The sequence below is a fragment of the Lepisma saccharinum genome, chromosome 20, assembly GCF_977018435.1.
Source record: "Lepisma saccharinum chromosome 20, izLepSacc3.1, whole genome shotgun sequence".
NCBI lineage: Eukaryota > Metazoa > Arthropoda > Insecta > Zygentoma > Lepismatidae > Lepisma > Lepisma saccharinum.
The window spans coordinates 66,289,929-66,303,284 of NC_139248.1; the positions used below are offsets into that span (position 1 = coordinate 66,289,929).

The 13,356-nt window shown below is 41.5% G+C and overlaps 1 protein-coding gene across 1 annotated transcript in view; it reads right to left on the minus strand.

Moving 5' to 3' along the window:
* Window positions 1-7,120: 7,120 nt before the first annotated feature.
* The window catches only part of LOC146003499 (uncharacterized), a 38,872-nt gene continuing 32,636 nt past the window's right edge, over window positions 7,121-13,356 (minus strand). The window contains exon 7 of the mRNA XM_083141788.1: window positions 7,121-8,772. Within this exon, the coding sequence (XP_082997914.1) occupies window positions 8,508-8,772 (265 nt within the window). The 3' untranslated portion in view covers window positions 7,121-8,507. The remainder of the gene's footprint in view (window positions 8,773-13,356) is intronic.

A 13,356-nucleotide genomic window follows, 5' to 3' on the forward strand; every position in this document is an offset into this window, starting at 1 on the left:
CCTTCCACCCTGGTCACTAAACAAATATCCCGAGCTGCTTCATACATTCCCACCAATCCCCCTGCACTTGTCACCCAATATCACCCCCGACCTCAACAAAATCAGACATACTCTACGTTCCCTCCTTCCCATCCTGCACAGTGATCCTGACACCAGAAATATCTTCCTAGACAAGCCCAGAGTTGTTTTCAAATGCCCTTCCAATCTCCAAAACATCCTGGTCCACCACAATCCACCTACTCACAATCAACTCGCACCTGCCCACAAATGCAACTGTCCAAGGTGCAAAACCTGCCCCATATTAGTGACTTCCCGCACCCTCCAGATTCACACTGCCACCAACAAATTCACCCTCTACCCCAAAGGAACCTGCTACAGCTCTAACCTAATTTATATCCTCACGTGCAACATCTGTGGGAGCTTCTACCTGGGGGAAACATCCACAGCCCTGAACCTCCGCATCAACCACCACCGCTCCTCTACCCAAAACCTGGACTTTGCTGTTGCCATTCACACCAATCACCACAATATTCCTTTTAATGACTGCTTCCAGGTAGCGATCGTCCACTCCTTGCCCCAATCCACCAACACCTCAGTACGTAGAAGATGGGAGAGGGACTACATATCGACCATGAATGCAACCACACCCCCATGGCTGGAACAAGGCTACCCAGTAACGCCTCTCATCCCCTATCCTCACCCTCACCACCACCTTTCCCCAACCAACCCCTCCCCACCACTCACAGTTTCCGACAAGCCTGGCGAAAGAACCATCTATATTTTTTGTGGAACTGTCAACACTTTTTTTTTTCGGGACCTGGCAACACTGCAGGTCATGCTTACTCTTCCTTCTTGTCAGCAAGTACTACAACGTCTCTCTACTCCTGAAGATGTGACATACCATCACGAAAATTTGAATTTTTTCTGTCTGGCGAGTGTTTCCTCTCTCCTTTTTCACTTTACTTATATATATATACCTACACACACACACACATCTTTCCGCAGGCGATGGGAAAGGGCCTATATAGCAGGCATGCATGCCATGCCACTATACCCCCCGGACTCAACCTAGCCAACCAGTAACCCTTTCCTCCTCCCCGAAACTACCCACCCACCTAGCAATAAACACTGGTTAGAGTACTTTTCGTTATCTATCAACTGTTTCTGGCAACACTGATTGTAGAGACGCTACGGTCAGTATTCTGTGCCTCTTCTCCAAGTGACGCCGATCTTTTTTCCTTCTATCTTGAAAATGCGACTCAGATCGTGAAATATAGAATTATTTCTCTTCGTGTGGTAAGTGTTTACTGTCTCCATCCACATAAAACCCACCAACCACATGCAATACCTACACTTCTCCAGCTCCCACTGATTCCACACCAAAAAAGCCATTCCATTCTCTCTGGCCCTCAAGGGACAGCGCCTGAACACTTCACCCACCTCCCGCCAGAATTATAACCTCTGCCTACACCAGGCCCTGGTCAACCGTGGATATCCCTCCATCCTGGTCACCAAGCAAATATCGCGAGCTGCCTCACACACCACTACCACCAAGAAACCTGCTGCCACCAACCCACCTGCACTCATCACCCAATATCATCCCCACCTCAAGAAAATCAGGCACACACTGCACTCTCTTCTCCCAATTCTCCACAGTGATCCTGAAACCAAAAACATATTTCCCGACAAACCCAGAGTGGTTTTCAAACACCCCCCCAACCTCCCACTCCTTCACCACACATCCAACACCCCCCTGCCCATAAATGCAACCGCCCCAGGAGCAAGACCTGCCCCATCCTCATCACTTCTCACACCCTCCAGGTGCACACGGCCACTGGCAAATTTACCCTCCATCCCAAAGGGACCTGCCATGCCTCAAACCTTATCTACATCCTCACCTGCAACATCTGTGGTGATTTTTACCTGGGGGAAACATCAACGGCCCTCAACCTCCGCATCAATAACCACCGCTCCTCCACCCACAACCTGGACTTCACTGTCACCGTCCACACCAACCACCACAACATCAGTTTCAACGACTGCTTCCAGGTATCGATCATCCATCTCCTACCCCAACCAGCCAACACCTCTGTTCGCAAAAGATGGGAGAGGGCCTATATATCCGCCATGAGTGCAACCACTCCACCTGGCTTGAACAAGGCTACCCAGTAATGACCATCCCTCACCCACCTTCCCATCCTACACACTCACAGTTTACGACGAGCCTGGTGACGAAACAGTGTTTTTTTCGTTCTACGCATAGCTTCTTCTTCGATGGGGACCTGGCAACTCTGCAGGGCCCCAACTTCAGGTTCCGTCTTTTTCTCCTCACACCGATGATGCTACGAAGTTAGCGAAAATTTTGAGCTAAGTAATATATATATATATATACACGAGGGGGTATCCAAAAGTTTTAATTATAATAAAGAAGTTATAGAGATATTTACATGAAACTTTTTGTGCATAATCAGTGTCATTGCCATTTGCCATGCATACTTGTGCAAATATCAAATATTTGTCTAACGTAGTTTTCTTTCCAAAGGCTGTAGAAGACATCAACCTGCATGATGAACAAAATTGAAGCCCGAAGTGTCATAAAGTTCCTCCATTTGAAGGGCAACAACGCACGCAAAATCCACGACGAAATGAAAGCTGTGTATGGGGATGAAAGCCCATCATATGACATGGTTGTGAGGCGGAAGAGGAACTTTCAAAGTGGTCACATGTCCCTGACAGACGAGCCACGAGCGGGTAGACCCAATCAAGGATGATCTTGCCATGGTGAAGAAAGTGGAGGCCGTTATCCTCGACGACAGAAGATCGACCATGGAAAGAGTGATAGCGGAGACTGGACTAAGTTACGGAAGTGTGTGGAGGATTATTCATGAGGAACTGCACATGAATAAGGTGTCTGCACGCTGGGTACCTCGCTTGTTGACACCTCTTCAAAAGCAAACTCGCCACGACTTTTCCCAGCAGAATTTGACTCTGTTGGAGCGGAATGAAGACGATTTTTTTGCTTGTCTCGTCACTATGGACGAGTGCTGGGTATACCTCTACGATCCGGAGATGAAAGAAATGAGCAAAGAGTGGAAACATCCATCCTCCCCCCTCCCAAGAAGGCGAAGGTCCAGACTTTCTGCCGGGAAGGTGATGCTGTCCATTTTTTGGGATAGCCGCGGGGTAATCTTAACCGATTACCATCTGAAGGGCTAGACCCTCAACAGCGATTACTACTGCAACCTTCTGGAGAAACTGCGTGATGCATTGAAACAAAAACGTCGTGGCATGATCAGCAAAGGCGTCCGTCTCCTGGCCGACAATGCACGCGTCCATACGGCCCAAGCATCCGTTGTCGCCGCCCACCGGTTAGGCTATGAACTTTTGCAGCATCCACCTTATTCACCTGATCTTGCACCAAGCGACTTCTTCCTCTTTCCCGAGATGAAGAAACCACTTCGTGGTCGGCGATTTGACGACAGAGAGGATGTCATTTTCGAAGTGGAACAGTGGTTTTCGAGCAAAGCGGAGGACTTTTACAAAGAGGGCTTGAAACAGGTGAAGAAACGCTGGCAAAAATGTGTGACTCTGCAGGGAGACTACGTGGAGAAGAACTAACTTTGACCACTGCAAGTGACTATTGTATGTTTTTTATTTCATGGTGATAATTAAAACTTTTGGATACCCCCTCGTGTATATATATATATATATATATATATATATATATATATATATATATATATATATATATATATATATATATATATACACAGTGAAAGGAGAGAGAAAACACTCACCAGATCAGAAAAACTTCAAACTTTCATGATGGCATGCCATGTCATCAGGAGCAGAAAAAAAAAAAAAAAAAAAAATTAATTAAGTGAGCATTGGTGATCTGACTTAAGTCTTTTTTTACTCTTGAAGATGTGACACACAGTCACAAAAGTTTGAAGTTTTTCTGTATCTGGGGAGTGTTTCCTCTCTCAAGTCTTCTTTAACCAAACCTCTAATCTAATCCTTTTGTTAACACTTTGTGATATGGTATAATGATTAGTGCCTAGAGAAAATAAGAACCTGAAGAAGGGGGCAGTTGTAGCCCGAAACGTTGTTTTTAAAACTTCATACTCACTTACGTAAGTAAATCAAATTTTATACTAATTTAGTATTGATTATCTCCTCTTTCACTTTTTATTTAGCCCTTGTGGCCCTCCTTCCTTTTATCCATTATATACACTGCTGTTTGTGAAAATTGCAACACCCAGAAAGAATGGCCCGAATGAATCCAAACTCGGAGGATGTGTAGAACAGTGTACCAGCAATAAGTGATTAGGATTGCAGAGATGGCGTACACGTAGGTCCAGCAGCACCCTCTCTTGTGTGACCGGAAAGGTCAGTGTTACGCCAAGCTCAGTCAGTGAAGAGCTGTCAAACGAAGTGGAAACGTGAAAGCAAGTGCCGGAATGCCTCGTCGACGTCAAAGGGTGCAATATCAGCATGTGAGTGAGTTCTAACGGGGCAGAATGATCGGTCTCCAGGAAGCGGGTTTGTCATACCGTGACATTTCGGTTCGTACAGGGCATGCTGCTAGGACAGCAATGTGTGTGTGGTACCAGTGGATAGAAGAGAGTCATATGCAGCGACGGGCAGGTACTGGACCATGCAATGTGACCACGCCATCTTGTCCGTATGGCTGTAACGAACCATACAGCTTCGTCCACAGTGTTGACTCGACGCTGGAGTACTGCAACGGCTGTGGACCTGTCTGTGTCGACGGTTCAACGCCATCTGCTGCAGGCTGGACTGGTGGCACGCATGCCATTGCATCGGCTTCCGTAGTCCAGAAACCAGAAATGCCTCAGACTGCAATGGGCACGTGAACACCGTTACTGGCATGCTGAGTGGCAAATTGTAGTGTTTTTGGACGAGTCCTGCTTCAACTCGTTTTACAGTGATGGTCGTATCCGTGTTAGCCGCTACAGTGGTGAGCGTAATCTGGCAGCCTGCATTGTTGAGCGGCATAGCGGACAAATGCCAAGTGTGATGGTTTGGGGCGCCACTGGATACAACATGTGATCTCGTCTCCTATGTATTGAAGGCAATCTGAACAGCAACCGCTACATCAGGGAGGTTTTAGAGCCTGAGGTACTGTCCCTCCTTCAGGCAAATCCACATGCCATATTTCAGCAGGGTAATGCCAGGCCACATGTGGCGAGGAATGTGCAAGCCGTCTTCGAATAACGACGGGTACCACTGCTTCCCTGGCCTGCAGGTTTGCCTGACATGTCACCCATTGAACATGTCTGGGATATGGTTGGTTGGCAACTTGTTGGTCACGGTCCTCCAGCAACCACTGTTGACGCTTTGTGGACTCGCATACAAACCGCGTGGAGGGAGATTCCCCAGGAACATATCCAGGCCCTCTTTGATTCCATGCCACGATGTGTAGAGGCTCTGTTTGCAGCACGTAGGGACTTCACACCATACTGAATTCTCAAGGTCAGAGATCATGTACAGTTCTGTAATCCTAATCATTTGTGTATTGTCATTTTCACAAACAGGAGGGGGCGGAGGGGGGGGGGAGAGAGAGAGAGAGAGAGAGAGAGAGAGAGAGAGAGAGAGAGAGAGAGAGAGAGAGAGAGAGAGAGTGTGTGTGTGTGTACACACACACACGTATATGCGGACCAAGAACAGTGTTCCTTCTCAAGTATGAACTAAACACATGCATGTAACAAAGGAAAATCACAAAATTTCTAATATATTATACATGTTTCTTTACAAATACAAAAATATAAAATGTACATGATTTGTTACAAAACAAACAACTTACTATTAATGTGAGTGCTGCTTAAGACTTTAACCTTGCCTCATCTCAGTCTTGTTTCGATTATTTTCTTTGTACGTTATTATATCCCTACAATGCTACAGTAATTACTTTTTCTGAGACTTTTGAAAAGTACTGAATTGCCTCACCTTGCATATCCATACAAAACCCAAAAAAGATTTAAAAACTTGGTCTATAAAAACTTAAATATTTCTCTCACAATATAACATAATTTAAACATTCACAATAGGCTCACAGTACAGACAATTTACGTATTTCAAGAACGAATAGTTCATTATATGTCAAGGCTTGGTTTTTTGATATTTCTACAACTTTTTGGCTAATAAGGCCATTTAAACATAACAGCAAGTAAGATTTCACTTAAGGAAACGCACAGAAAAATCTGCAATATTGTGATTGTATGATACAGTGACATACAACTATCTACCATCACATATTTCTCAGGGTAACTTATTTTCTTTCAATATAATACTAAATACTGGTTAGCTAACTTACCATCACAGCACCATTTATATTCGTTACTTTAAACTGAATGTACAATGTTGCAAAGTTCAAATTGCAAATACATTTCCCCTTAAAATTAGCACATCTGTGATTCTCATGATATTACAGCACAAGAACTCCAATTCAGAAGCAAAACAAAAGACTCTGTCATCTACAAAATTGCACAATTTTCTCAGTCAAGTATACAATACACTAAAACAATTTTAAAAAATATAAATAGGATATCTTGAGTATGTGTCATTTTGAATTTGGAAAAAAAAAAGCTTTCATCTTCTCAATACGCACAAAGATTTGATATTTTTGGGTGAAGAGTGTACAATGTAGAAAGGTTCCCTGTGTGCGATTTACAAGACCTTGAGCAAAGGGAATGAACTGCAGACAGCAAGACATATGGCAAAAGTGATGAGAGTAACACCTGCAGCAATGTGATTTACACACCCACATCCACACGTACATATATACTGTAAGGATTGGACAGATTAATTTGCACTGGCAGCATCAGCCAATATAGTCACATCAGTTTATTGGTAAAATTAATGATCCTGTATCTATCATAACTTGGCGTAAATTTCTGCCTTACTATGAATATATGTGTAAAATTTATTTTCTAAAGCTATCACCTGCTTACATATGGGGTGAGTCATAAAGGTGGCTTCACATTTGAAGTAAATGTTGTGTTAATGATGGGTGCAGTACACGCAGTATAAGTATTACCTACAATAAATGCAGTGTGTTATTTGTACAATGTAGGGGGGAAATAGTGAATGGTACTTAAAACCTGAAACTTCATTTTATCATTTCAGATAAGTCACGTGTCCGAGCTTACGTCATTAGCCAAGATGGCGCTAAACGTGCAGCAGCGAGTTCCAGTTCCAGTGTGGGCAATTCTATACCAGAATGATCATGATACTGGTAAAATATCAGCGCCATCTTGGCTAATGTCTTAAGCTCGGGCACGTGACTGTTATCTGAAATGGAAAAATTAAGTTTCAAGTTTTAAGTACCATTCACTATTTTTCTCCACATTGCACAGTAACACCCTGCATTTACTTCAAACATGTAGCCATACTTATGACTCACCCTGTACATTAACCCTCCATCCGTCCTACTGTGCCTCTGAGATACATACAACTAAATAGTTTATTTTCTCGGAAGTCATTATGTGTGCGGTTATAAGCTTCTCGGTTACTCCTCTCTTTGTCTGAATACATATGAGCACAGTCTCTGCCTGGTGCTATTTTGCATCTGGGCTTAGTAGGCTGTTTGTATCTGTGAGATGCAGAGCAAAACATAGCCTGCTTGTAGGACTGGAAAAAAAAAAACTCTGAACTCATTCGTTCCAGACTCTGCAGCAGTGATGAAGGACCTGTCAGCGATTGTGATAATGGAAAGTATAAAGATGATGATTTGGAGGTACGATGAACAGCTGTGACATATAAATAAATGTTCATGAGGTGACAATAGATAACATATGCAGTGCTGTTCCTTTGTTTAAGAATTAAGAATATGCAGTACTAAAATAAAATACAGTCAAAATTAAAAAGTAATCAAGACTGTGTTAGTAAAACAATTTCTCACAGATACAGAGAATCGATCATGCTACTTTTCCAAATACGGCGACCAATGAAGGATTAATTAACAAGCTTAACATGAGGTTCTTCATGGAACATCTGCGCAGTACTTTATCGGTAGAGGGCAAACATTTTGTATCAATCCATCCCTACTACATGTCTCACTTAACAAAACACTCAAAAAATACCAAGAACTGAAAGAAAGTCACGTGGAACAAGAATCTTATTGACAATGAAAATTATAAAATGAAGGTGGGATGGGAAGAACTATTTGCAGAGTATAGACTGCATTCTATGAGAAATTTTGGCATTCTGTTCATACTTTCATCCATTTCACTGCCATCAATAAACTCTTTTTCACACTTTCTTTTCCTTTCTTCTCAGCTGATATTGTTGCAGCCTTCTTTCTCTTCCCAATCACTGTACTTGATTCTCACAGCCAATCTTTCATGGCTCAGCTCAGCAGATACGCATAGTGATTATTTTTATGAGTTCAAGACATTTCGCCCCTTAGAAATGTGAAGGAAAAAAAATGTCAAGGAATGAACAGTGCAACACATACACACCCATATCTACATATTTTACATTATTCACTGTTGTGGAAAATAGTCATCAAATTCATCATCACTCGAATGAGGATCTTCCACTGCTGTGCGTTCCAGTAATTGCGCCATGCTATCCGAGAGCTTCTGTCTCTGGGAAAGGGCCGTGTACACTTTGTTAACTTTCGTCACTATACTTCTGTTTAGCTTTTCTGTTTCACTTGAACCAACAGTTTCAGGAAACTTTGGTTTGTTCTTTACCACACGCTTCCCTTTTTGAGTTAACTTCCTGTGAATTTCGTGCATTATGTACCTGTCAAAAAAAAAAAAAAAAGGTTAGTGACATTTTTTTAGCTCACTGCAGATTAAAAAGTATTCAGAGTCAGGATTTGCCTTGATGTTTTCAAGAATAGACTATTAAGGGCCGGTTTTTCAATGTCTGGTCAACATTTTGGTCAGCCAACCACCAGTTGGGAGTTCACCTCCACTCTTAATCCAACACTGGGTTTTTCAATGCGAATAACCAGAGGTTCGCTGACCTTAGGTTGAGCACGGAACAACTGTATGCTGGTAATGCTGATGCGAGGAATTTGATCCCACTGCCATCTAGATTTCTAAATTCAAATCAAATTTCGCCTGGTGTGAAAAGGTAGAACTACAATAGGGCACTTGCGGTTGTTGAAATTCATTGTTTACATTGCAAATACAGAACCTAAGTTGCTCGTATTGCATTGCTACAAATAAATACATATGTGAAAACAATCACTACACGTTTGGCTTTTGCCGTAAACCAGATGGACTTCACAAAACACAAAATAGTAAAATGTAGTACAAATAAAGTATTCTTTCATACAGGATGAAAGAGACATCAGATGGAAATAATTACTATCTAGCCCATGTAATTAGGAAAATATGTTGAGATTTTGCACGTATATTTTGACTAGAAGTTGATACCCTGCTTTGTACATGTTTTTTTCCCGGGAAAAAGTAACATCACAGAGAAATTAAATATTTTTATTGAACATTCATACTTTATAGGCAACTTTTACACCGTAGCTCTCTTTACCCGACGATATAACAACAATTTTTAATTAATATTTTAGAATTGCGCAAAATAAAATATATAATCAATGTCAAAATCGTGGCAAATGAACGATGACAAAAAAGTCAGCAGCAGGACTCGAACTCACGACACAAAATGGAACACACGCTCGAAGCAATCACCCTTATCCACTACACCAACTTGCCACCTCCCAATTTCCTTCCTTTCCCTCGTCATACGTCAGAGATGTCTCCAGTACGTGTACACAAATCAAAGTTTGGCGACCATTTGTTTAGTTTTGCCTGTTACTGCGCACTTCATTTGAACTTTGCCAAGTGCAACAAGTTCATTTTTACACCAATGTAGCTTTTTATTGAATTATTTCTCGTTCAATGTGTCTGAGAAACTGTCTGGTGGAGATCTATCTTCCGATGAGGCAGCCATGTTTGTTCGGAAACTACCAGTCATCTCGCTGACCACCAGATGAAGCACGGATCAAGTTCAGTGCCACTTAACCTCCAGTTGAGCAGTTGACCGGTGATGAAAAACCCAAAATTGCAGTAACCTCTAGTTATTTTCCAAACCCAAACTTTAATCTCACATTGAAAACCGGCCCTAAAAGGGGAATATCTAGGGCTCAGCCGATACCAATGCATTTGTATTGGAAAGTATCTGTTGTATTTCATTTACTGATACAAGCCAATACTTTTCTGGCATTTTGATGATTCGCAGCATTTGATCATTTGCTGTTTCTGAAGAAATGTTGCGCAACACTATCGCAGAGTTTAATTATCCAGGAAGTTATGCAAAATTTGAAGTTCCCAATGATTCTGCACCAATATTATGTGAAGAAATTGTAATTTATGATTCTTTCTAGAAACCAACGTTTAGGTTCCATCGCCAAATCGTTCTTCAGGGAGCTCCAATAAAATCACATTAAAAAGGTACGCAAGTTAAAAGTGGTGAAAGAAGGATAAAAGTCACTTGATTCAAAAAAACAAAGTGCTTCATATCATCAGCCGTCTCGCGTTAACAACAATGCACATTAATGCCCACCACCTACAGAACTGGCTTTGCTCTGCACACACGTATGGGTTTCTTCCTGTTCACATTACCCGATGATGTAATAAGAAGAGAGGAGTTACCAGCAGTAAGAAACGCATATGTGTGTGCAGTGCAAAGTCAGTGCTGCAGGTGGTGGGCAGTGACATGCATTGTTAACGCAAGACAGCTGATGGTACAAAGCAGTTTGTATTTTAATCAAGTTACTTTTATCTCTTTTCTTTCCGGTTTTAACTTGCTTTCCTTTTTAATGTGATTTTATTGGAGCACCTGAATAAGAATTTAGCGTCAGACACAAAACGTTGATTCTAGAAAGAACCTTACAAGCCACACGTAAGCAAAAACTGAATTTTTACTTCTAAGAATTAGCAGCTGTGGTTAAGTGAATATTCAAATTATTCTGACATAATTTTAAATATTTTAAAATGAGACTTGGACAAACTGATGTTTATAATTGGAATGGAATACTCACCCACTGGTATTAATCAATATTTTGAACAACTTTTAATAGTTACAGCTTCCAGGCATCGGTATCGGCTTAGCCCTCGGAAAAACCTTTATATAGTTGAAAAAATTTCATAAAGAAATCCAAAAATATTTTGGAACAAAACTCTCTTTTCAGGAAGGGCAGTGAGTGGCACTTCGTTCCCCGAAGTTCTGCAAATTCAAACCTGGAGGTTGAAAAAAATATGAATTGTTGTTTAAGTCCACTTTATGCACAGATAGGCTAATCGGGACTGGACCTACAGTTTAAATGGGATCTGAACCACTGTGCAATGTGTCTTCACTGGATATTAAACCCAGGATCCTTTTGATTACAACGATGGAGAAAATTTTGGGTTTTGCATAATTTTCAAGATGATTACACTCCATGAGTACCATGTGGATCCTGAACAATAAGAAACCAAGATATTTATATGATCAAATTGCTCCGTACAGGAAGAGAGGAAAACAAATTAACCTTCGTCAAAAAACACACTTCACGATTCCTGTACACAGAACAACATTCTATGGGAATTCTTTCATAGTCACCGCAATAAAAGAATGGAATGACCTCCCCCCACCACTGACCTCAGGGAAGCTTAACCCTGCAACATACAAAATCAATCTAAAGAAACATCTGCTGTCCAAACAATAGTGCCTGGCTTTGTCTTTTCTGTAATGAATGGGAATGAGGTATTGGTTGTAGTTTTAGCTGTAATAATTGTATTTTAATTGTGGTATTTAACTCTGTACCTTCAGTACATTAATTCTTTACATTATAAGTAGGAATGTTTTTTTAATTTCTTTTTTTTGTATTTTTTTGTCTTTTTATTCTTTCTACTGCAACAAAGATTTTCAAGAAGTGGAAAGTGTCAATTGTAATATGTTTTTTTAAAGGGTTTGTTGTAAGAACGGCCCGCGAGGCCGAAACACGCCCTCTCAATAAAGACGATATTATTATTATTATTATTATTATTATATGGCACCTTTACAGACATCGAAAATTACTCAACTGCAAAAACTTATCACCTAGTATTAGTAACTAAATTCCAAACGATAACTTCCGATATTGTTGGCATCAGTTCAACTCTAAATCTACAGGGTGTTCAAAAATTATTGGTCGCTTGTGTAAGACTATATCTTCACCAATAATGAACAGAAATACATGATTTTATCAAACTCAATGTTTACACCCCTCCACTTCCACAGACACTGCTGGAACTGCGAAGGCACATCAATATCGCCATTGAAAACATCACACAAATCATGCTTGGGAAGGTTTGGCGAGAACGGGCGTGCCTGGACATCTGCCATGCCACACGTAGGGAACACATTGAATGCATTTAAGGTCTGTGTTAAACTTCAACTGGTGCTAATATCGTGTATCTTTTGTTCATTATTGGTCTTACAAAAGCAACCAATAATTTACGAACACTGTGTATATCAACAACCTGAATTCTTCTTCAAACGTTCCTGGCAAATTCCAATAACTTCACTCCTATCCTTTATAGCACACACTATGATGCCAGAGGTCCTGTGTTTGAATCCCAGCATTATCATGGGTGTTCTTTGAGTATCACTTCATCATACGAGGGCAGGCTGAAAAATTCGAAGCCTATGTAGGTTCGAGTAAAGCAGTACACAAATTAGCACCATCCATTAAATGCTCACAATATATGCCATGCAAAATCATGTCCGGATAAAATAACTAGAACATTTCTTTTTCAGGCTCCAAATTGAGGGTGTCAGCCCAGATTCCAGACATAATTTGAACAGCGTACCTTCATCGAGTACCTCTTCCTGAAGGGGCTCTCGCCGAAGGAGATCCACAATGATCTGACCATGACATTGAAGGACAATGCACCATCACTGTGAAGAAATGGGCATGGAATTTCAAACGTGGGCACTTTGGGCTGGAGGATGTTCAAAAGTCGGGGCATGGTCTTCTGGGATTTTGCGGCCATCCTGCTGGCGGATTAGCTCCAATGTAGCACAACCATCAATGCCATATTTGTCTGCCGGACAAACTGAAGACGGCACTCAAGGAAAAGCAATGCGGAAAGCTGGTGAAAGGGGTCATCTTTCTGCAGGACAATGCATCTGTCTGCAAGGCACGTCAAACAATGGACAAACTGGAGTAGTTGTGGTTCGAGGTGAAGCGGCATTCCCCATAATCCCCGACTTGGCACCATCGGACTATTATCTCTATCCCAAATTGGAAATGGTTTTGAAGGGTACGCATGTTGATGGCGCAGATGCCAACATTAATCGCACTAAGGCTTGGTTTGCCGAGCAATCTTTGGACTTTTA